The sequence below is a fragment of the Pagrus major genome, chromosome 13 (genome assembly GCF_040436345.1).
Source record: "Pagrus major chromosome 13, Pma_NU_1.0".
Lineage (NCBI taxonomy): Eukaryota > Metazoa > Chordata > Actinopteri > Spariformes > Sparidae > Pagrus > Pagrus major.
In genome coordinates, this window is record NC_133227.1 from 29379390 (window position 1) to 29405459 (window position 26070).

General features: G+C 40.9%; 1 protein-coding gene and 2 non-coding genes across 3 annotated transcripts; 2 read left to right on the plus strand and 1 right to left on the minus strand.

Annotated features, from left to right (window-relative positions):
* The first annotated feature begins 1022 nt into the window (after positions 1–1022).
* ncf1 (neutrophil cytosolic factor 1) lies at positions 1023–8833 on the plus strand. Its single transcript, XM_073479385.1, has 11 exons — positions 1023–1124; positions 1321–1401; positions 1515–1590; positions 4374–4539; positions 4693–4751; positions 4934–5056; positions 5523–5630; positions 5711–5828; positions 6170–6283; positions 7400–7575; positions 7742–8833. The coding sequence occupies exons 1-11, from the start codon at positions 1053–1055 to the stop codon at positions 7903–7905; spliced, it is 1257 nt and encodes a 418-aa protein (XP_073335486.1). The 5' UTR covers positions 1023–1052; the 3' UTR covers positions 7906–8833.
* Positions 8834–10224: 1391 nt separating this feature from the next.
* trnaw-cca (transfer RNA tryptophan (anticodon CCA)) lies at positions 10225–10296 on the minus strand. Its single transcript has one exon. It is a non-coding gene; the product is annotated as a tRNA-Trp (tRNA).
* A 568-nt stretch (positions 10297–10864) lies between these two features.
* On the plus strand, positions 10865–10936 carry trnae-cuc (transfer RNA glutamic acid (anticodon CUC)). The gene has a single exon. It is a non-coding gene; the product is annotated as a tRNA-Glu (tRNA).
* The last annotated feature ends 15134 nt before the right edge of the window (positions 10937–26070 follow it).

The window sequence follows — 26070 nt, forward strand, 5'->3', positions numbered from 1 at the left end:
GATGCAAAAAAAATGGTTTGTCACTTGTTAAAAAAAAAACTTACTTTGTGTTTTAATGATTAAAGCATTAACGGGCAACAGTCCTGCTGTTAGCAATGCTAAGCTAAAAATACCTCAAACTGCTGTTCAGGAACATTAACTGTAAAACATCATGATGACACAGTGAAGTCGACGTTTTTAATAACTTGATCATTTCTCGTTTGACGATTGTGTCATAATTCCTCTTATCTCACTCAGTCGTTGAGTCACGGCCACACAGCGTTTTGAGAGGTCACAGCAACCTCTGACCTTTGACCACCAGACTCTCATCAGGAGGGCGACAGAAGTGTAATAAAGTGATGCTGGCTGTGTGTTATTGATCTCCACGCGATAAAGGCATGTTAAAACAATGACTTCTCCATCCACAAACACAGCGTTTCTATCTGACGACGGAAAGTTGAACTGAAACAGGAAAGTCGGCTGTCAGAGAAGCTTCAAGTGAATAAAAACAGATCGTTTACGGGACAGAAGTGTGTCGACATGTCGTAGGAGGACGGACTGTGTTTGTTGTGTTGTCGTCCTGACAGTGTAACCGACTGAAGTGGCCTCCATGTATGACGATTTCTTTTGGTTGGATGATTGTGAAAAACTTGAGCTGAGCTTCAGGAAGGGAAACTTTCTCTTAGCAGATTTTCTCCGTCAGGTTTGCGATTGACGGCAAAATATTTCATTTAATCGATTTAATATGTAGAACAAACTATTTATCTATGAATCATGACAACGATCTTTACTTTATACTTCTTCTTCATCACTACTTTTAACTCAACTGCTGTTTATTATCTGATGCTGAGAACAGCTGCTCATTTCTGACAGTTAATATTGTTAATATTCTTATATAAGTGAAAGCAGAAGTGTTTCCTCGTTTCTTTTTCCCTGCAATGATGTAAATCTCAAACATGTAAAGAGGAACTAATGTTGTGGACACACACACACACACACACACACAGTATTTAAGCGTTGTGTCCGTTGTGTTTTCTCTCAGTTTGACTTCTGTCACTTGGCTCCGTCTCGACATGGAGGAGACCTACGTCAGGCATGTGGAGCTGCTGGGCTTCGAGAAACGCTTCTTCCCGACTCAGCACTACGTAAGGCTCAAAACATTTTCTCTGCAAACACAAATTCTGCGTCAATCTTCAAATTTAGGGAAATTATTCCTGAAGATCTGAGCCAAAGTTCAGAATCAGAAACAGAGAAGCTTGAACCGAGAATCTAATATTCAGAAATGAGAGATTTCTTTGTGTTTAAATGAAATAAAACACGTCGTTTCGCCTGTTTGTGCAGATTTACATGCTGATGGTGAAATGGAGCGACCTCTCTGAGAAGCTGATCTACAGGACGTATCCTGAGATCCACACCTTCCACGTGAGTTCCTCTGCGCGCCAAAATAAAAGCTCCACTGTCACCATGATGATTTGAAGTCAACAAAGGTGTAAAGAGACACAAAACAAAACAAAGCTTTTGTTTTTTTGTGACAGAAATCGCTGAAGGAGATGTTTCCCATCGAGTCTGGTGAAATAGAAAGGAAGGACCGAATCATCCCGTCGTTACCAGGTGAGAAACAGGAAGAGCGTCGTCCATATTTAAGCTGTGTGTACGTGTGTCACATCTGTCACCGCCGGTTTCCTGCCGTCACAGCTGCTCGACTCTCGTTTCTGCATTTTGAATGTTGTCCCGTAAGATGTCATTCTGTCCGGTGTGGGTTTACAGACGTGGATCATTCATTGTTCTGACGACTTGGGAGGTTAAAGACTCGCGACTTGACTTGAAACTTGATATGTCTGCATTTTATTTGCTGTTTGCGATTCAGTTTTTTGGTTTTATGTCATCTGGCTGTCAGGATTTAACTGTTTAGAAGTGATGGAGAGGGAGTATTTATTATTATTATTTTTTGTTTGATTGATTCCATTTATATAACTTGATAAACGCACATTTTTTGCAATGATACCTCAAATCAAAGATATGTAACAGATATTTTACAGTTTAACAATAAACTTTATTGTCTAAAAATGACACCAGTGCACTGAAACAGCAAACTTCCTCAGAGAGTAATAATTATAAATTATTAGCATCTTTTACTGCTTTATATATATCTGACCTGGGTTTTGTTTGAGACTTGGACCGAGTTAAGTCACATGTTAGATTATTAGTTAGTTAGTTAGTTGTTTAGACAAACTGCAGAATCAGACTCATTTAAACAGATTATGAAGTAGATGAGGGATTTCTACATGTGAGGGGAAACCGAGTTCTCAACCTTTCAGTTAAAGATGCTCTATGAAACAATTTGTAGCAATTTACACGTATTGATCACTTTTTTATTCCCCGTCTCTCTCAGTTATCTGAACGAGCTTGTAGATGATTTGTTGAAGCAGTTTAAAGCTGCTGGACTGTGGATTTCTTTGTGACGGACTCGGGTCGGCTTTTCTGCGACAGTTCGAAGGACGTGACTTTAAAGACGTTCTCGAGCGCCTCGTCTAAAATCAGAGAGCAACAACAGCTGATGTTAGTTTAGAAAACGAGTCTTCTGTCGTAAACTAACGGCCTCCATCTCGACACAGAAGTTCAACAGAGAAGCTTTAAAGCTCCTCTGCACGCTGCGATGCTCTTTCAGGAAGCACCTGCAGGTATCACACACACTTCTCGTTTTTAAAATGTGCTGAAGCAACTGAGTAAACTGCAACAAGCCTGAAATCACAATGTCAAAATCTCTGCAGCAGCGTTTGAAGAGTCGTTGTGTTTTCATTATCTAAGAATGAGCCGTTTAAATCTACATAGGGAGCGGGTTTCATCCATGGAGGTCGCCATGTTGCACCGCCATGTTTCTACAGTAGCCCAGAATGGACAAACCTGGCACGAGTGAGGACGAGTGGCTGCTGTTTCCTACCAAACAGTCTGACCACAATCTGATAAAGGATGGACGAGCATACTTATTAAGTGCAAGAACAAATCACAGGAGCGCGAATCGTTGTCGAAGAAACGAAAACTCCAAGAAGCTAAACGAGGTCGGGACAAGAGGCGGCATAAATCCAAGATGGAAATCTCTGATGAAAGAGATGTTTGCAGATTGAAGTGTCGTGCTTTCTGCTGGACAGATCAGAGTAACGTTAAAGATGACAACCACCAGTAATAAATATTTCCCCTCGCTGTTAAGTGGAACACAACCTGGATAATGTACAACGATTATCAGCAGTACGTTGGTCTCATGCTGGCACATATAACATGATCCTATTTTTATTTTTTTTTAGTTATAACCTTTAGTTTTATAGACTAAATATCTAAATACATCTTCACCTCATCACTTGAACCAGTAGAAATACTCAACGCTCCAGATTTAGGAAATTAGTTTCTTGTCCGTGAGGGCCACGTAGCTTCGGAAAGAGAGGGGAGAGTGAGGGGGAGTGTCGCGATGCAGAATCTCACCACTAGTTGTCGCTAAATACTTGATATATATTTTACACACTGTACCTTTAAAGCTGAATTTACAACCCTGACTCCAAAACACGTGTGAAGCTGTCAGACATAAACAACATCTGCTCATCCGTTTGGACACATACTAAATTCAAAACAGTACAAAGACAATATATTTATTGTTTTACTTCATCACCTTCATTGATTTTTGTAAATATAATCTTATTGTGAGTTTGATGGAGGCAACGTGTTTCAGACAAGTTGGGACAGCAGCGACAAAAGACCAGGAAAGTTGTGAAAAGCTCCAGAAACACCGGTTTAAACCACAGGCTGAGGACTTTGACCCACAACCTGAACATGAACTCCAAATCTTTTGAATTTCAAAATCTACACATAAAAGAGACGCATCAGAGGAAGTGAAATACATTTTGAGAGCTTTTTTTGGATCTGTAATTTTTGTGTTCGGTGCCACTTCTTGCTTTCACTTTATATCTACGGTCAAGTGTCATAAGAGACACTGACACTGAGCGGGTCGGAGTTTTTACCAGATGATTTTCTGTTCCTGTTCAGATGTTCAGGACCGGTTTACACTAAAACAGAACTGCACACATTTGTCTTGTGAAACCTAAATTACAAAACAAAACTTGTCGCAATATAAAGAAAGAGAAGCAAAGACAAAACCTCAGTCCTGATGCAACCGCAGCGTCTCGACAGGTCTGGAAACTTCCACCTGTTGAAAGTGACACGTAGAGATATTAAAGCACACAGCTGTAATAACAATCCTGTTACTGGCTGTTTGTACAGAACAAATAAAAGACATAAAACGGACGTAGCCTCTGCTCCTAACTGGAAACCAGTCTACAAGTTACTGGGCATTTCATTTTAACCTGTGACGGTTCTCCAGCTCATCTGGTTGTTTGTGTCCTCAGCCCCGCGGTGGCTCGACAGCCAGAAGTCGACAGAAACCAGACAGACCACGCTGGCAGAGTACTGCCGCCTGCTCATCAACCTGCCGCCTCACATCTCCCGCTGCAAACTCCTCGCCAACTTCTTCAAGGTCCGACCGGAGGATGAAAACCCACCTGCCCCGAACACGTCAGTATATAACACACACACACACACACACACACACACACACACACGTGTGCATCCATTAAAGCTGAGCTATTAGAAGAAGAAACTGAGTGTGAAGATGCATTTCTTCAAAATGAATGAGTCAAATAAATCAGATGATCATTTCCTCTGCAGACTGAAAAGAAACGAGACGTTCGTGATGTCCAGAGAGACGGCCAGAGGCAACACATCAGGTGAGAGTCACTTTAAACATCTTTAACACTGTAATCATAATAACACATTTTTAGAAATTAATATTATATCATTCAAATATAGATGCATTTAATATTTTCTAAGACTTTTCTCGAGCGAGTTTCCTGTAAACGTCGCAGGTGTTTCCTGACGTTAAATCAGATGATTGTGTTTCACCTGTCAGACATTTCCGGCCCGATCATCCTGGACACCTACAGAGTGATCGCAGACTTCACCAAGACGTCCAAACACGAGATCAACCTGCGCACCGGAGACCTGGTGGAGATAGTGGAGAAAAACCAGAACGGTGACAAGAGTTTTTATTTTGAGTGATGGAAACACACATTATGATACTTCTATATATTTATGTGTGTGTGTGTTTATTTGTACTCATCTGACTGGTCTGAAGTGGAAACATGAAGTGTCAGTTGTAAAAACAGGATGTAACATATAATTAAAGTTAATTATTTTCCTGAACTTGGGTTAATGACAAAAGACAAATACTTCTAGTTATTTATCCGTCCAAAGTCTCTCATCAGCTTCAAATACGGATTTATTAAATAAATAATTCTTGCAAAACTATATGAACACAAACGAACGGTTAACATTGTAAACAACATCTACAGAGCGAACTGTGACGGGTTAAATAGCTGACATCAGGATGTAAAAGCACTGCGATCACTGAGGTTGGAGGTAACGTCACTGTAGAGCTGACAGGAGGTAAACGCAGCTGCAGTTTGTAAAGGTTGCTGTGTTCCTGCTGCTGTGTTCAGGCTGGTGGTTCTGCCAGCATGAGTCCAAACATGGCTGGGTTCCTGCGTCCTACCTGGAGCCTCTGGACGGACCAGAGGAGTCGGAGGAAGCTGAACCAAACTACGAAGGCAAGATGTTTTCAGTGTTTTCTTCTTTAAAAGCATTTTCTCTCCCTGTGTGTGTTGTTAACGCTGTCGTGTCCCTGCAGGAGAGCTGCACGTCGCCATCAAAGCCTACAAGGCGGAGCAGGTGGACGAGATCTCTCTGGAGCTGGGTGAAACCATCGAGGTCATTCATAAGCTGCTGGACGGCTGGTGGGTCGTCAGGTAGGATCTGAAAACACATGCAAAAACACAGAAAAGCAGCTTTAATTAATAGTTTTATAATAACACAATCAAAAGACAACGTGTTGGGTGAATCTGCAGCTCCCCTCGGCTTTAAGGAGCTTTTTAGAGAGTTTCAGCTCATTGTTTATCCGTCTGAACACAACTTTACTGTTTCAGTTCACTCTCATAGTGAAAAAAAGCCACTGTACACAACCTGTTAGCTAGCTGCTAGCCAGTGAACATAAAGGAGTTCATGTTTGACCTGCTGGTGACGTCAGTTTTTATCGACTATGAATACTTGTCAGGATATTTCACGCTGATTTATTTATTTATTTTTACAGGAAAGGAGATGAAACCGGTCACTTCCCCTCCATGTTCCTGCAGAAGGCCACCAAGAGAGACAAATATGAAGTGGAGAGGGCGAGTCTGCACGGACAGAAGCCTCCACCTCGCAGGTACGCCAGAGATCACGACTGTGAAAACAAGTGATTCAAACGTTACAGCTCGGGATGCAAATCATACATAATAATGTTACTTATCGATAGTCAGTTGCCTTTACAATCGATTATCTTAAAAAGTGTGTGGAATATGTTGGTTAGAAAACTGTTTTAACCACCAACTTCGATGCAAAATCAGAGTCGGCTTCATGAGGAGTCAAAAGAACAAATAAAGTAAACATAAAGTTACTTGAATGAGCTGCAAAGTAAAAAGATTATTCGTATGAAAAGTCTGAACTGTTAAAATATCTGAAGCATCTTCATGAAAAGCTGATGTGCAGATGTGCACGTAGTTCCTCTGCAGCCACTCTGTTGTCATACCGAACCACTTCAGACAAAAAGGGAAGTGTTGCACTCTCCCCAACACCCTCGTCCTGTTTCACAGTCTGTGATTTCAACAGGTTTATCTTTGACCCTCTCGATCGGCTATTCTGGTATCAGTATCAGTAGGCAGCTCTCTCTCTCTCTCTCTCTCTCTCTCTCTCTCTCTCTCTCTCTCTCGTGGTATGCAGAGAAAATCCAGATCATCCAGACATGTTGTGAAATAATTTAATTTGAAAACAGTTATTATTTTTAAAACACTGCAGCCTTTTGAATTATAATGTTATTTAGTTTCGTCTTTCCTTTAATGTTTTTGTTTTAGTCTGCTACGTGGTGACGTTCACGCGTGTTGTGCACGCATACGTCTTTCAGGATTAGTTATCAACTCAAACTGTGATGGCAAGAAAGCGAGCGAAGGTAAAATAAAAAGGTTAAAATGACTACAAACGCAGCTCAGAACGGGAAATACTAGGAAGAGATGTGCAGAGCAGGATCTATTATAATTCAGCATGTCAGCATTTTAATGTTAGCTTTAATCTAAGTACAAAATAGTTCAGGGTCAAAGTTTTTTTTTGTCATTAAAATAACAAAGAACCACACATGTGTTGGCCTAAACACACAGGCTATTTCAACAGTTGGAACAATTGATTTATTTGTTTTTTATCTCACTGTTGATCTGATGAAACTCAAACGATCAACACCCAGCACCTGTACTTACCTGTGCAGCTTTGTGTGTCCTTCACTCGGTCTCAGGTCGACCATCCGAAATGCCAAAAGCATCCACAACAAGACTCGTCAGCGGCTCACCCAGGACACGTACCGCAGGAACAGCAGGCGGTACCTCCAGCAGAAGGGCGCCCGCCTCGCCTCGCCCCGCAGGAACTCCAAGAACGCCCCGAAGTCACCGCTGAGGGAGAGGAAGAACCAGGGTAAAGAAAACATGATCATACGACGTGTTTCCAGGGCAGTTTGTCACACCTGAATGATTTATTTTGGTCTTTTATTTGATCAAACAAAGCTCTGTCCACTGGTGCAACAATCTAACCCTTAAAACCACTCGTAACACACATTATTTTTGTCATTTATACCTCATAGACAACATCCCTGAGCAGTCCAGCTCCAGTTCGGAGAGCGAGCTGAAGAAGGAGGCCCCGGTCATCCCTCCCCGGCCGAGTCCAGAACTCATCCTGGAGCGCTGCAGTGACAACACCCGCAAGAAAGTCAGCATCCACAGGTCTCGCACCAGCTCCGCCACTTAGCACGAGCGCTCACTGTGTGTTTTAAAAGTCGCAGTGAAAAAGTCTTTTGAGAGCTTTTTTTTTTCTACCGTAATATTTTGCAGACAGTTTTCATTCATAGTTAACCTGTAAAGTGTCCTTTGGTTAGTCTTTAAAAAGTCTTTTAAAACACCTCACAGATAAACACTTTCATTTTAAGAAAATAGGTTCTGCAGTTTCCTTAAACAGCTGCTCAGTGCAGCGGGAAACGACGCTTTTGTTAGGGACTATTTTCAAAGGCGGATTAATCCACATTTGGTGCTGTGGTGAGTCTGTCAGGCAAAGAGTGTAAATAAACAGACAACAACACACAAACAGAAGATGCATCCGGCTCTGATGCAGTATTTGCTGCTTTGGTCTTTGTTTTTTGTTGACAAGAGGACAAATGTTTTGACTCACAGTGTGTAGGTTTTGAAAAATCTTATCTTTGGTGTCACCTGGTGGTCGCATCAGGAATTACACTCTCAGACAGCAAAGCAGATGAAACAGACGCAGGATGACTGAAAATTATTATTATTATTTCAATATTATCTCAACCTTCCAGGATCTCTAAAGATCCCTGTTTAATATGATATGTTTGGTTTTTTTAATTCGTGCAAAAGCAAAGTGTAAAAAAAAAACAACAATTTACATTTTTTTGTTAAAATAAATAATAAATGAAGTGTGAATTCATCACATAACCTCCTTAAAATGGCACATTGTTGTTTTTACACTTGTTTAACAAGATATAAGCAGAGTTTGTTTGGTTGGAGTATTGTACATTTTTTTAGAAAACAAAAATAAAATGATATTTCTGTTTGTTGCTCATGTGTGGAAGCATTCAGATCTATTTTCAATGTGATCTGTAGAGCTTTGTTTTTATTTATTTGCTCAAAACATGTATACAATAAAAATAAAAGAACAGCTTTTATTTCTGCCGTCTGATGATTGTTTCCTTGAATAAAAAAAATAAGTAACAATAACAGCGTCCTGAATGAACGTCTACACATTAAAAGATATTTGAACTGAGCCTTTTGAAAAGAGATACTTCACAGTATCGGGCCGCTGCAGTTTCTGACCGCAGACTTCTGTGAAAGCAAAGTGGTTTCCAGGTTTTTGTGGGTCGAACAGAACAGAAGTAGGTTACAGTGAATGTAGGTCCGTCTTTAAAAAGCCTCAAAGTCAACAACCTGCAGCACATTTAGAAACGAGGCTGAGGATGTCGAGGACGTGAGGTCCGTCTTAACGTCAGAAGTTCCAGTTCTCACTCTGATTGGCTGTTCGTACAATACATGACACATAAAGACACTTATAGTTAATTAAATTATTAATATGAAAGTGTAACTACAAGGTAGTGTGAATGAACACAGAGAGAACAGCTATTTAAAGGGTTAGATCGCTGAAATCACAAGTAGGCTGGTATTTAGTCTGACAGGCAAAAACCCAACAGATCACATCATCATCATAAGGAGAATAAAGTAGAGTAAAGTAAAGTAGAAGTATATCAAATATGTACTTGTACAGTACGTGAGTAAATGTATTTACCAGTTACATCCTGGCTCGGGGAGGTCGTTTCTCTGTGGAGTTTGCACGTTCTCCCCTTGTTTGCTTTGGCTTCCTTCGCCGTCAGAAACACGTAGGCTCATTGTTGTTGACCTCCTGTTATTACTCTGATTACTGTAACCGTTCAGCAACAACTATTTAAATGACGGGTGTTGCCAAGTTTCCTCAGGGTTTCCTGGATGTTCAGGACAAACTTCAACCCGATCCAGTGAATAAACGAGAGATTGGTGAGGTTCAGAATACACAAACACAGAATCACAAAAATACTGAAATGTAGCTCTGAGGGACAAACTTAAATAACTTAAAAAGTATTTGGAGTACAGATGTAGGATTTTTGCCTGGTGCCTTGAATTTAGGAGAAGTTTCAATCAATAAAATCCATGACGTGAACCAGGAGGCTCCAGATGAGTTGGCATGTAATGACCCTCATGCTAGTGTAAAGTATTATAATTTGAACTGGACCCCAGGTGCTGCAAAATGGCTGCCTACTGCTCCTAGATGTTAGGATGGGTTAAAATGCAGCGATCACTGACTGTCACTATGTGTTGTACTCTGTATGATGACAACAACACTTGACTGATTTAATTCCCCTGCTGGAGCGGCTAATAAACTATACATAGGAAAGTAGTTTGGTCTCCCATGCAGTGACAAACACTATAAATATAGACCATATACAGTCAGTATAGTGCATCCTTATTATTTATGTTTGTGTGCTTCTATATTTAATATTTTAGCTGTGGAGGAGAAGAAGAAAAGATTTGACCCCGACGTGATTTGAACACGCAACCTTCTGATCTGGAGTCAGACGCGCTACCGTTGCGCCACGAGGTCCTACTTCCTTGTTTCTCACCGTCGGGTTAATGTACATAACATAACTCTGAGGCGTCCTGAGAGCTTGTTTTCATTTTAAATAAATTATCGTTGGTGAAACTTGCGTCAACAACAGTAATTAAATGTGAGCTAAAGCTAAACAGAACAGCAGGTAAGGCTAGCATGCAAGCTAAGCCCTAGCTTGTGTTAGCGATGTTGAGCTAGTTTTCCCAGCTAATATGAAGAGAGAAGAAGTCGTGGACAACAGAAACTGTTAATTTACCTCAAGTGTTAATTCTTTAACGTCCAGAACACGACGGAGTACAAATATACTGGACCCGGCGTCACTGACCTGCAGACTGACGGACAGCAGCAGCTAACGGCACTTCTGAGCTAACATTAGCACGTGAGCTAACTTACTTCAGACAGACCGCCGCTGACGTCCTACGTCACACGTGTACGTAACAAGTTAAGGTAAGTACGTCAGGTGAGTTGTTAGTGCTCGTAATTGATCGATTAACTATTTCTAAATACTGTCTGCCCCAACATCAAAGCACAAATCCAGCAGTGACGTGTTGTCGTGCGTCCCTCCCTGGTGGTCTAGTGGTTAGGATTCGGCGCTCTCACCGCCGCGGCCCGGGTTCGATTCCCGGTCAGGGAACTGGATCTTTTTGCCCATTTTTAAGGAAAGCTGTCTAAAAACCTGCAGCAAGAATTACTATTACTATTTATAAATACGTACAATTAATAAATCCAATACATACACACTTACATTTCCCTACGTTCATACGTTATAATTCATTTTTAAGATGTATATTTATGTGTATTTGTGTTTTCTTTTTCATTTTCACACTTTTTTTCCCCCAATAATATTTTTTTTTTGCTTACCTCATTCTTAAAAGGACATTTCTTAATAATCTTGTTTTTGTAATGTAAGTACATTTACTCAATCGAGTCACGTTACTTACTGTAAGTTCACAGCTATTTGCATGTTGTGATATCTTATAATGTCGTATGTGATATTTATTTTTAATTTCTCCTTTTCGAAGTGTTTCTCGTGCTGATGTTTTAATGTGAACTTGCCCTTTATACTGACGAAGTAAAAAGTGAGGTGACACACATAAAAGCACCTGGTTCAGGCTACACACACACACACACACAGATATGACATCATCACTATTTTAACGTGTATGTGAGCAGTATTGCAGTAGTTTTCCTGAGGTATGACGACAGCTGTGGTAATATTGATGATGCAATGCACAGATCAATGATTAATCGAGGACAGCGGACGGGCTGGTGCTGAGGCAGAGATGCCCTCTGGTCCGTCTTCATCCTCTGCAGAGGCTGCTGCAGAGAGATCCGTCAAGTCACGGCGAGTTAAAGCAGAGAGCCGGATATGAGGTGTTATCCAGTCCCTTCAAAATAAAAGAACAAGTCATCGATCACTTCTCAAATGAAGCATGTGGACGTGAAAGTTCCCCACAATAACAAATACAAGTACTTTAAAAATGTAGTTAGAGTTTGTATTAAATATTGAAATTAAATCAACTGAAAAGTAATTACTAACCAGTTACTTCATTACTGCAGTCTACTAAATACAAAAATATAAAATATAAATGTTCTGCTACTTAACAATTGAACTGATTGACAATTCAGAGGGATTTTGTACTTTTTACTCCACCACATTTATTTAAAAACTTAAGTAATACGTTTCACGTTCAAATTATGATAATACAAATTGTATTAATAATCTTTATCTATCGTAGATCAGGATAAAATGTTTTTGAACCCACAGTTAAAGACATTTTATACGTCTTATATATAAATACTGCACACATTTATTCATCAATCATTATAATACTGTAATATATTATACTTTATTCTGAAACGGACCGTTCTGCACAATGAATAATTTCACTTTTCATGTTTTAAGTACATTGCTTGAACTAATACTTGCTTCTTGTGAATAATTTTGTACTTTTACATGTAACAGAGTACTTCTACATTGCGACACTGGTACTCGAGGCTGGATTATTTTAATTCCCTTTCATCAGGCCGCCCCAATAAGTCTGTAAAGACTCGCCAGGATGCTGCTGCACGTGTACTGACAAGAACTCATGTTAGAGACCATATTTCTCCCATATTAGCCTCTATTCACTGACCTCAGACCACCCGGACGCTGTGCTCTCAGGGTGCAGGTTACTTGTGGTTCCCAGAGTCTCCAAAAGTGGAACAGATGGCAGATCCTTCAGCCATGAAGCTCCTTTTATTTTACCCAGGGCACTTTCTCAATGTACAGTATTATATAGAGCTATGAAGGAGTGGAATGCCCTTCCGAATTATGTTATACAACAAAGAAACATGGTTAGTTTTAAAATGAAACTAAGAGATTATTATTTGGATCTTAATTTTAACCATTAGTATAAATCTGTAAATTGGGTTTTGGCATCCCTGTGTGACAGGATACATAGTAAATGTTGTGTAGTGATTGAATGTAGGAGCTGGTATTGTCTGTTAGGTGTTTGTCTTGGATGTTTTGTTTGTATGTGTATGTATTAAGTATGTGTTTTCTGTATGTATTTTTGTTTTTATGTATTAAGTATGTGTTGTTTGTTGATGGTTTGTATTTGTCACTTATGTAAATGAAAGACCCCAGGAAGAATAGCTGCTGCCTTGCAAAAGCTAATGGGGATCTTAATAAACTAAACTAAACTCTCCTGTGGAAACATCCTCCAGTGTTGGTCCGGGAGGCAGACGCCCTCTCTATGTTCAAGACTAGACTTAAGACTTTACTTCTGGATAAAGCGTATATCTAGGCTCTGCACAGGCTCTTAGCTGTGCTGCCACATCCCATTAATACATGTTGTTATTATTATAGTTTCAGAGATAGATAGATAGATAGATAGATAGATAGATAGATAGATAGATAGATAGATAGATATCAAAGGCTCAGATGAAACACAGAGGACGTGACCCCGCTGTTCTCCATCACCGTATCGCAGCTCTTACTTTGAAACTCTCGCCGGAAGCCGCGCGGTGTCGCGGTCGCCAGCTTGCCGCTCGGTGCTGCTGGGTCGCAGAGGAGGACTCGCCGCTCCGGTTCGCGCTTCTCCAGATGCTCCCGGACGCCGACAGCGGCCTCGGACCGGACGGACGCGCGGGACTCGGCGGGAACATGGCGGCGGGAACAACCACGCGCTCGGTGCGGGAGCGACGATAGATCCGAAGGAGCGACGAGGCTGGCGGGCTCGTACCGGAGGAGCATCCCTGCACTCAGGTCAGCCGAACCCACCCGACACCGCAGATACCACACAGGATAGATCCAGATGGAGATGAACAGTCTGCTAATCAATCGGTTTATCAATCTATCCATCGATCGATCGATCTCATCGTGATCTCGTAGTGACTGGACGCGGTCCGTGATGACGGCCTGCATGTGTGGTGTCATATTAACGCGCTCACCGCGGCTGTAACCCACCAGTTATTACACGTTCAGCTGCTAAATAAGGTGAAACATGTTTAATTATTATTATCGATCCAAACATCCCCTCTGTTTAATCTCTCCTCTTCCTCCCTCCACATCATCTTCATCGTCCCACAACAGGAAACAACAACAACAAAATAAAACAAGAGGAAGACATCAGATGTGCTGGGACTGTTCAGACAAACCAGAATAACATTTAAAAAAAACAAAAAAGTACATGTGAGGAAAATAAACAAGCTGCAGCATTAAGTGAACAGATTAATTAAGACAGTTAATTAAAGATGGGATCCATTTATTAATGAACCTCATTAAACTCCCTCAGATCTGTAACGGTGGTACGACTCAGTTATCACATCAAGAGTTGCAGAAAACAACAGATCATACGTTTAATTTCTGGACGATGAAGGTCAATAGTGATAAAGCTAAAAGGGACGATCGATATACAGGATATATATCGGATCGTTTGATCGTCCGATGGTGACATTAGAGCCGATAAGTGGAGCGCCTGATCTGAAGACTAACTGCTTTTATTGGCTTAACAAGAGCAGCATGTAGAGATGTTCAATCAATTAACTGCTGATAAGAATAAAGTCGATTAAAGATGAATTGACCGACAGTGAGAGTTGGGCTCAAAAAGTATCTTATTACTGTCTATCGGTTGTTTGGTTTGTGGTTTCACGGCTACTCAGAGTCCAAAGTGAAACCGTCACCGTGTTTGTTTAGTCCAACCGACTTAAATTAGGTGTCGTCACGATATCGAGATATTCATGAGTATTGATGTTGTGTTCAGATGATAATGTCGTCTGAATGATCCAGCGGAGATGTTCGGCCTTGTGCATCTTTTGTTCGTGAGTTCCTCCGGCTGCCTTTTCTCTGGTAGTTGAGTGTAATAGTTATTTCTGTACGTGTTTGAAAACGTTGTGGTTACAGACTCAGAAACACAAAACACGCAGTAAACAAAAGTAAAGATAGATTTGATTGATCGCATTTCTTTTTGTACTGTGATGGCCACAAAAATTCTGATATTGTGACACTCGTGATTACAAATAGATGCAAATTATTAGAATAATTTAAAGGAAAAAGCAGCAAATCAAAATAGCTTCCAATTAATTTTTAGATAATCGGATAATTGCAGTGAAGATGTAGAGAGGTAGAAGTAAAGGCATGAAGAGAAAATACACAAGTAAAGTATCTCACATTGTATTTATGTTCAGTCAGGGCACAAAAAACAATCTGATCTAACGAGTGTCTGGTAAATTTGGGCATTCACTAGCTATTATTTCGTTTGTGTACAAAAACGTTGAATTCGGCACCCTGTGTTGAGTCTTTGAGTAAATGCAATGTGGCAAAAACAGAAGAAAAAGCGGTGTATCGTCGTTGCAAACAGGAGCAGAGGTCCAACATTTTTTCCTGTTGGCAGCACAAATATGTGCCCTGTGTATAACAGTGTGTATATTTATCTCTGCGTCCACAGAGGCGATGAGGGGGACCCTGAAGGCAGCAGCCCGTTTCTAAGCAACAACTTCAGCAACACAGCGTGCGGTACCACACACATCATGGGCTACAAGGTAACACCACCGCTGCTCACCACCCTGAACATCAGATCACAGTGTTCAGTCTCAAAGCCTCCACTCGTGTCCTGTGTGTAAAACAACAATCATCTGTCAGTATTTGAGAAACCTCGAGTGGTTCGAGGCCTCAGAGACGTGTGTTCGGATGACTCACAGCTTCAACAGTAGTAACAGTAACTGCAGGTGTCATGATTCATCCAATGCACCGATGCAGGTGTAAAAATACGATCGACTGTGAGATGAAACCACTCACGTATTTGTAAACAGCCTCTACGAGCTGCCAACATGTCTCACAGCTTCAATCAGCTGGAGATGGACGTGTGTTTTCTGTTCGCAGACGTGAGTCTGTGCAGCATAAAAGACTCAGTTTGATTAAAAATACAATTCTATAAATCTTCACAAATTGAATATGAAGAGGAAATAAACAAAATAGAAACTAACTAGAAAATAATGAATGAACAGTGGATCTCATGAAAGGATTTGATATCATTAATCTCGGCTCATTACTGAATAAATGAGAAACATGGAGTTAAAGAGCGAACACACTCCTGGTTAATTAGCAAATAAATAACTTTAACTCACAGTTATTGAAGGGTCACTTTTCGGGGTGTAAATCGACAGTTTCATCAAGATAAAATATTATATTGATTTTTTAGACAGCGATGTGATATCTGCCGATATCATGAAGTCTGTCATGATACCAAAATGTAATTAAATTCACGGCTCCACATGAATATGAGACGATATCATCCGAGCCGCCAAACTTCCGGTTTAGCGTCCGGCTAACTTGACTGGAGATAAAAGGATTTAATCTTGCGGCTCCTCAAGACTTTCTCCATTTTATTGGACAGAGTGGATAAAATTATGAAAGTCAAACGAGTCATTTCACGAAGGTTGTGACGCTTCCTTCATAATGTTAGTTGTATGTTTTTGGGCCCCAACGCATCACGTAACGATGTAATAACACAGTTTGGCCACAGTGAAAATTGGCTTCAAAGCCTGAAGCTCTTCCTGAAGTCTCGGCTCGGACAGACAAGGTGACACAGACATACCAGGGGGACTTCAAAATAAAGTCTCATCATAAAAATGATGATAAGGATTAATGTTTTCACTTTGCATCGATCACATCGGATCGTTGATCATTTAATCAATGGTTGGTTACACCCGTAGTTACTTGTGGAGTCCCCCAAGGCTCCGTGTTTGGCCCGTTACTGGTTACATTAAAATGTGTCGTATTTGTGTTTGAAACAACTTTTGGATACAGTGGAAAAGGAAATGTAAATCCTGATCCTCCCTCATGGTTCCACATTTGAACACACAATAGGGAGTTTTTAACTGTTTATGAAACTGTCTAACAGTCTTTAATACGAGAGACCAGAACTAGAGACCGTCAGCGAGACGATCGGCTCTTTCTGTTCAGTTATTAAAGTTATTCTTCATGCCTGTCGCCGGGTCTTATTCAGTTCAGTACTTTATTGCCATGACAACACAGCTCAGTACGGCTCTTAAAAACAGACCAGACAAGAGAACAGAAACATAAGCATATAAAATACAGAAACAGTTATACATTCAGACACAAGTAATATGATGAATCCTAAAGTGCTGCTTGCTTTGTGCTGCTGCCTTCCTACGTTTAAAGTGCTCGTTCTGCTGCTTTAAGTGCTCGTACGTCAGAGTCCGAGTGATGGACAGCCTCAGGATATGTGCTGTTCCTGAGGCCAGACGTGCTTCACTTAAACCACTTGAATCTCCATCCTGAGGGGAGGAGCTGGAGGAGGAGGAGGAGGACGAGGGGGTCGGCGATCACTCCTCATGTGTTTGATACGTTTGGCATAACTGGAGCAAACAGAGGGACGATCACAGCTGATGATCTCAGACAGCCCGTTCTATCTGTCCCCTTACTGGCCCGGTTGTGTTGCCACGTCATCCTGAGACTGTGAAGGCGAGAACGCTCTGAAGCGTCGCCTCCGCAGTCGCACCTAAGTTTTTAAGTTGCTGCAGAAAGTGACGCCTCTGGTGGGCCTGATTAGTGATATGTCAACACAGCAGGTAGCGCGGTGGCTGAATAACTGAGTAGCTGAATAGTTTAAAAGTGCTGCTGATAACATGGCGACCTCCCCCAGGTCCCCTGAGGCTCTCCCCTGATTTATACCTCCTGCACTGATTTGTGCTGCATTCACACAGTAAGAAGAAAGTTAAGAAAAACTTACCGTTATTCCAACTCTGCATTTCTCTAAGATGGTTTCTGCTGATTCTCGCCCTGCAGTCTCACCAGATAACTGCCCTAAATATCTATTTTAATTGTGCCGCACACTTTTTTTTTCATGAATAATTAAACAATAAATTCAAACAAACTGCGTACAGCTGCTTTTTAATTAGCTGAATAGAGTCTGTTGAAGTTTAGATTTTATTTTATTCAGGTGAGCTGCAGTAGATGGTGGATTTGCAGCCATTTTGTGCCAATAATATTGATATTGGTACAAAAAATACTTAAACGACTTATTTTTTGAAAGCTTTTATTTTAATCTTTGTTTTTGTTTTTACATGTTCAAAATAAAAATATAAATCAATCAAACGATAACTCCAAATCTGAATTGAAGGTCCAAAATCGTCAAATACTGAAGCTTTGTGATGGCGACCGACCCGACCGACAATCCCAGAGTCAGTATTTGACTTTGGGAATGAGACTCAAATATCAACTCTCTTACAAACCACGAGGCTGATGTGAGCAGGCTTTTGATCAGCAGCTGTTTTATTATTATCCGATTTCAACCGACATGTTTCAGTTTTCAGCACGTGGCTCCAGGAAGCAGCTGTCTTGGTCGCAGGTCCACCTGAAAATCTCTCACGTGCGACTAAACATGTTTATTTATTTAATTTAGCAGCTCTGACGCAGGTGTAGGGGGCTGGGGATTTTGTGTCAGTCCGCATGGTTTTCATAATATCTATATTATAATATATCCAATTATATTTGAGGTTTATTTGTCTGTAGCAGTCGAGCACTTTAAACATCAGCCCTTTGATACTTTATTTTTTTGACAATTACAGTTTCTTCTTGTGTGTGCTGTGATTTAAATTAAGGAAACCATTTATCTGCACCTGTTCCTCCTGTAGACTTTTTTTTTAACATATATTGTGTGCAGAAATTGAATTAAATGTTTTATTTGATGGACCAATAACACATTTTAATTTGAGTTTTTTGAGGAATTTACTTTGTGAAAATAGGAGGTATGACCAGGCTGATTGTTATCTCAGAGTTTCAGGAAAGGAACAAAATGTTTTGTACTTCATGTGATGATAATTGGCTGGAGGAAGAGTGCGAAAACAAAAACATTGTTGGTAACAGAAAGAAGTTCTTCGTAAATCATCCGTCTATGTTTAAACTGATATTGTTATTGCAGACTGATGAAGTAAAGTGGCCCAAGCTTTGAGTAATGTTGTCCCTCTGTTTATATAACTTTCTTTTACCTTTGTCCTCCATACCACCACAGGGTCTAGAGTAAATTAAAAACCTGAATCTGAATCTAAACAGATGCACTGTGAAAAGGTTTGTAACCAGTATCAAACGTGTTTTGTTTTGTTGTGTTTGGTACGTAGCAAATTGATATAAGAGCTATATTTTCATCAAAAGCGAGAGCAGATTGTCCACTGGTTGATCGATGGCGGATGGTGTCGTTCTCTCGGCTGGATAAGAAAAATAAAAGTATAAAATGCTAAAATGAGTCGCCCAAGTAAAGTGTATGTGTGGGAAACACTGTTACATTTACATTATATTAAAACATCCAAGCAGAGAATTATTTTACCATCTCGATTGGTCGGTACGTTACCCCACCTGACTGATTCTCATCTTTTAATGTTTCTTTCTCTGTGTCTGTTCAGTCATAATTGATGTTTTCCTGCCGTGAAGACAGAACGAGTCACTCAGCCGTGCAGCTGGGTTTTCGTTCTGTGATGCCGCCGAGGCATAAATGTCACGCTGCACCGACAGCAACCAACCAATCAACCTCCCCGTGGTTTGATTCAGAGCTTTGCTGCTGCTGACACGTACATAACTCCCTCTCACTCCGCCAGGCCAGATTAAAACACACACACACACACACACACACACACACACACACACACACACATTGCAGCAACACACACACTCCTACCTTTTAATCTTACGTAGTTTATGGCTCCATAAGTCCATGCATAACACACAAACACCTCTGGCTGCCTCTGTGTGTGTGTGTGTGAGAGAGTTTCGTGTGAGGTGTTTGTGTGTGTGTGTGTGTGTGTGTGTGTGTGTGTGTGTGTGTGTGAGAGAGAGAGTTTCGTGTGAGGTGTGTGTGTGTGTGTGTGTGTGTGTGTGAAGGCTGGGGATTTAGGGCGACATCTTTAAGCAGATATCTGGTGACACCACCATCTGTCTGAGTCTCTGAAGCTCTGCAGTGCTGCAGTGATGCAGCCGCTTCTTTCATTCATTCATTCGTTCATTCATTCATTCAGCAGTTGTAATTCTGTTCGGTCCAGCTCAGCTCGAATTCCCACCTGTAACGTGCTGATATTGGACTGATGCCCGAAGCACCTGCAAATCTATATATTTCTATATAACAATGTATTCACAGAGTGCAGCTGCTGCACACCTGAAGGTCGACAGGTGCGTAGGAGAAGGCCGACAAAATCAGGAAAAAGAGTCGCACAAAGTCCACTTCACTTGCAATTAAGTTTAATGACAACGTTTCGGTACCTGATAGTAACGATGTATGAAATCGCTTTATGGAGCTTCACAGTCAGTTTCGGCTGCTTGTTCATCTATTCGACCACAACTTCGCTGTTTTGGTTCACTGTCGGCGCTCTCATGTAGTTTGTTTGTTTGTTTTGCAGAGAAAAGGTCATTTGTTCAGTTCAGGATATCGCTTTCAAAGAAGGTGACGTCAGCAGTTTTTGAGTGACGATAAATAAAGTTGAGTTAAACTGAAATATCAAGGGTGGTTGGCGACAGCCCCGCTGAATCAGACATAAATAAAAATGTGCGTTGATGTTCATCAAAGAGGACGCAGACAGCTCCTTCCTTTCAGCGAAGCCAAGTGGAAACAGCTGTTTCCCTCAAAAGCCTCTTTATGTTCTCCCAGAGGTCAGCCATTGAAATCTCTCTGTCTCTTTAGTCACTTCCTTTATTTCAGCTGAGAGTACAGATGGTTCTTTCAGAGCTCGAACCGGACTCGGACATTTCATTTCATCTGAGGAAGCCACTGAAGTCTCATCAGAAATTTTTCCTATAATTGAATGAATGTTTTCCGATTTCTAAAAAGTTAATTTTCCTGCGACTCAAACGATCACAGGGTTCCCACGCGTCCTGGAAAATCTGGAAAAACTGGAAAATAGTCGACCAGTTTTCCAGTCATGGAAAACACATGGAAAATGGGAGAAAAAGCAAAACTGAAAATGTCCGTGAAAAGTCCTTGAAAATCATCAAGAGAAGAGCGGGAACCCGTGTTATCGGTTTCAGCCTCTTCATTTTGACGCTTTGGAGCTTTTTTAATCAGGTAAAAACTTTTGGATATCTTGAGCTGACATTCATTTGGTAGCTTCTGATGAGCATTTTAAATATTTTCTTTTAGCATCGTTCAGAAACATTTAATCAACAATTACCATCTGAAAAAACAATCAGCTGATAATTGATTAGCAGTTTGTCAATTTTAGCCATGTTAGCAGCGGGGCGTCTCGGTAACTAATGGATGGATCAGACGCTCATGGTTCCCAGAGGATGAACTGTAATAACTATGTCGATCCTTTACTCTGGCGCCACCATCAAGTCAGCATTTAAATTAATCCAATACTTTTGTTTTTTGACCAAATACCTGCAGAATTAATTTCCATCTGCCACATCTCAAATGTTAGCATGCTAACAAGCTAAACTAAGAGTCTTCACTCTGAAAATGATTGTTACTTACAGCCTTATTTTCATCTATTTAAAGCCCCACATCTAAACCCATTAGAGCTCGACTGATACTCAATTTTTGAGGGAGCAAAAAACTCTGGTATCGATAATTCGGCCAGTTTTCACACATTTTTTGCAATTATCCCTGACATGTCACACATTAATGACACAGATTTCTGATGGAGGCAGGATATCCTACAGTTTAACGACAAACTATTGTTCAATATCGGTCGATAATATCACCCAACAAATGCATCGGTCAGGCTGTAAAAATCATCAACAGGAATCATTTTCCCCTCCAGTTCTGTCTGAGTCGAGTGATATTGATGAGAAAACATAACAGACACTTAATCTCTGCCATAGAATAAATATCCATAACATGAATGTTTATTTGTTGTTAGTGTTTATGATCCTAAGAGTTACTATCTGCTGATATATCTCATCTGATGCTCCTGGATGTTGTCCTCACAAACCAGAACGCGTCGTGTTATCGTTCCCACTGTGGCTCCAGATAGAAAAACAAGTTATTCAGACAGGCAGCAGTGTGTCGGACAGTGCAGAAGAGGAGCTGACTGCTGCATATTCAGCCTCGGGCTGTGTGCAAACCAGCTGCTGTATGTATAGAATTAACTCAGCAGGAACATTGATTTTATAAGTACCCTGCACTCATATGCAGCCCAGCAGGCCGCCATCTTTGCGTTTGTTTCCATAGGGCCGGTACATACGATAGATTGAATTGATTCCTGTTTCCCTCTGGTCCATTTTGCCACGTTGTGAAGCAGCATATAGAGCACATGTGGGATTTATACTGAGTCGAGGGTTGAATATTGTTTACATTGAATTAAATCCTGCTTCAGATTTGCCATCCATTTTGTGTGGCTCTTTCAGATCAAGGTCACGGTGGCATTAGGCGAAGCAAAGTGGCTCAGATGTCGTTCTCCCCAGCTACTTCCTGTGTGAAAGTGTTTGTGTCAAATCCCTCTGAGGCAGACCCAGAACAGGCCCGGTGTCCTTTTCCAGTTGATTATGCCTCCACTGGGATGCATCTCCTCGGAGAATCGTCACCTTATGGTGCAGTGGGTTGTGTCTCTTGTGCGCCATAAACATAAATGAAAACAAACAGTGGTGCCTGCAGATGCAGCGGTCGGTATCCTTCAAATTTCACTGCCTTGTTGTTCATTTTAATGCCTCCACACTGCTGAAATCATGGCCGGAGGCATTATGTTTTCAGGTTGTCTGTCCTTCCCATTCTTGTGACACAATATCTCAAGAATGCTTTGAGGAAATGTCTTCAAATTTGGCAGAAACATCCACTAAGATTCAAGGATGAACTGATTAGATTCAGATGTTGAAAAGTCAAAGGTTATTGCCTCTGACAGAAATATATTCGTCAGCATCGTAAAAGGAAGTGCAGTTTTTAGATTAGGAGCAGCAGACTTTGAGACGATCAATGCCCACGGCATTATTCAGCCATCCAATCTGACCAGCCAGTCAGCTCCAGGGGTGAGAGGAAGAGAGTCGGGATAAGAGTCACGCTAATCCAGCTTGGTTCAAGCTCCTGACTAATGTCCAGTCAGAGGAAAATTAAATGGACAAATGGGACTCAGCTTGCCAAGCGACAGAGGATGTTGTGCCCACATCTTTACAGAGACCTGTCTCCACCACAACATCCTGAAACATCTTTACAGAGACCTGTCTCCACCACAACATCCTGAAACATCTTTACAGAGACCTGTCTCCACCACGACATCCTGAAACATCTTTACAGAGACCTGTCTCCACCACAAAATCCTGAAACCTGTCTCCACCATGACATCCTGAAACATCTTTACAGAGACCTGTCTCCACCACAACATCATGAAACATCTTTACAGAGACCTGTCTCCACCACAACATCCTGAAACATCTTTACAGAGACCTGTCTCCACTACAACATCCTGAAACATCTTTACAGAGACCTGTCTCCACCACAACATCCTGAAACATCTTTACAGAGACCTGTCTCCACCACGACATCCTGAAACATCTTTACAGAGACCTGTCTCCACCACAAAATCCTGAAACCTGTCTCCACCATGACATCCTGAAACATCTTTACAGAGACCTGTCTCCACCACAACATCATGAAACATCTTTACAGAGACCTGTCTCCACCACAACATCCTGAAACATCTTTACAGAGACCTGTCTCCACTACAACATCCTGAAACATCTTAACAGAGACCTGTCTCCACCATGACATCATGAAACATCTTAACAGAGACCTGTCTCCACCATGACATCATGAAACATCTTAACAGAGACCTGTCTCCACTTCAACATCCAGAATATCTTTACAGAGACCTGTCTCCACCACAACATCATGAAACATCTTTACAGAGACCTGTCTCCACCACAACATCATGAAACATCTTTACAGAGACCTGTCTCCACCACGACATCCTGAAACAGATAGACAGTGTTTACCTGATGTCAATGTGAATGGTTGTTGCTGTTGTTTACATTCACCTCAACGCAAGGTGAACGCTAACAAGTGCAGTACAGAATTGTTTTCTTTATGTATACTTGTTTATAAATTATCGTATACTTCGAACCTTGAATATTTGGATAAAATGTGAAAATACAGAAAATAATTATTATGTTAACCATTATTGTTATTAATGTCCTCTCTGTGATTTCTCTTGAGTTAGACGTGCTGCTTCAGCTTATTTGAGGCATCAAAAACTGCATTCTTCTACCTGCTGCAGGAAACGCTGAGTCATGTTAGACCACCTTTCTCCCTGCAGGGATTTATTTTGGCTCAGTGATTACATTTCACTGTGTCACTACTGTTTTTGTGCGGCTGAGCCTCACTCTTCAGCTCTAAATCTGTGGATTATTCGCGAGGCCTATAGATGATGGGGGGCTGGTATGTCTGTTTTTTCAGTGCAGGGAATCTCAAATCACCACGTTAACTCGTATTATTATTCTCTCTCTAACTTTTACTTGGGGGGGGTAATCGTGGTCCAGGTTTTGATATGGGAGCTTTGGCTTTTTCTGTCTACATTTTGGCACCATTAAAAGTATGCCGACTTATCTTAAAACGGTTCCTTTTTGCAGTGCACCCTTGAATATACGGACAACTATCATTGGATTATCTTTATACTGAAGAAAACTCAAAAACGTGTAAATTCTCAGGCAAGTTCTGCAGTAATATCTTTTTTTTTGCTATGACTTGTAAGTGGATTTAAGGACATGTATTCACAGTGTGTCCTATGAAAATGTGATTTGGCCGAGTGTTGTGAGGAGCAGGTCAGAGGAGGAAGTAGGAGGAGCGTGGACTGATCCGAGCCTTTCATACAGAGGGTTGAGCTCAGGTGTGAGCTCTTTCACCACCTGCAGCACAACCCTCTCTAATGGCAGCATTTTTTTGTAGGAGAAATGTGAGTTATCAGCTCTTTGTACATTCATGTTGCAGCCAGATATTTGATCCATGATGATGATGTACTAAGATTACTGTATGGTGCTAATATATACCTGAAGTTGATCCTCCTGTGTTTCATCGTGCCTGATCGCACATTCACAGTGTTTTTTTTTTATTTACCTGGAAACTGGTCCGTCAAGAAGCATTTAACACGGAGTAATGAGTGTTTAACAGAGGAGTTTGATAGAGTGACTGATTGTTAAGTTGTGTTTAGAAACATGTGCAGCTTCCCAGCTCGAAAGAGATCGATGCATCTACCCAAAGTTTAAAAACTGGATTCCACTCAGTGACCAAACGTTTCCTTTTTCCTTCGTCCTTCTTTTATTTTTGCAGATTTGCCAGTTCAGCTTGTTTCACATGTGTGTTATGAGCTATTAGTTTTTTAGGCATTAGTCTTCAGCTGTAAGTCCACGAGCCATCAAGTGACAATGAATAAAAAAAGATAAATGTACAACTTAACCGCAACTAACTGGCGACAGAATGAAATGTATCTACAAACACTGCAACTCTGAAACATCAGTGCCTCGTTTCACTTCATTTACATTTCCTAAAATGTAAATTGCAACATTGAGCTTAATATCACGCATCAAATGAACTTCTTTTAGCATATTTAGAGTAATTTTTAAAGTGCAGTCTTTTTAAACAGCCCCATATAACATGCTGTCATTAAACATTAGTGATTAACTCCTGTCAACAGTTTCCATCCTCCAGTATTTCACCACGTTTCTGACTAAAGTGAACGAGAGTGAACTTTACAGCAGTTAACGATCACTATGATCAGTCTGAGCTACTTGACAAGCATCAGTCGACAATAATAGACAACCGTTCATACACAGACATTAAAGGGGAACTACGTAATTTTGGAGAAGAAATTCAAACTCCGAATCTTAATATTTACAATATTAATGAGGTAATAATACAAACTCAGAAATATGTATTTTTTCTATAAGTGTTCTCAGAGGAGAAGCTAGAAAGGTGGCAGGGTCCGCCACATATAAACAAAGTAAAACAGTATAATAGCGTGTTATTCTTTAAGGCCAGTTTGTTTATCCAGTCATGAAAATAAAGTTTGTTTAGGCAGAAAAAAATCAGTCTCTCTCTTCTGATTTTTAAATTTCTTTCCAAAAACCGTCGAGCTGCTCGTAAACACTGCCGACCTCTGTGGCTAAAGCTAACGCTAACCCAAACTGGCAGTAGCAAACTTCAGCAGGTAAACTGTCTTTCAGTTTGTGTTAAAGCTCGGTCTTATCGGCTGCCACTCGGATTTTGTCGATGAATCAGTCCTGCACAGCTTTCCTGTAGATCTCCACAGGCGGTTAAATCAGCAGCCAAAACTACAATAAGTTGTTCTGCA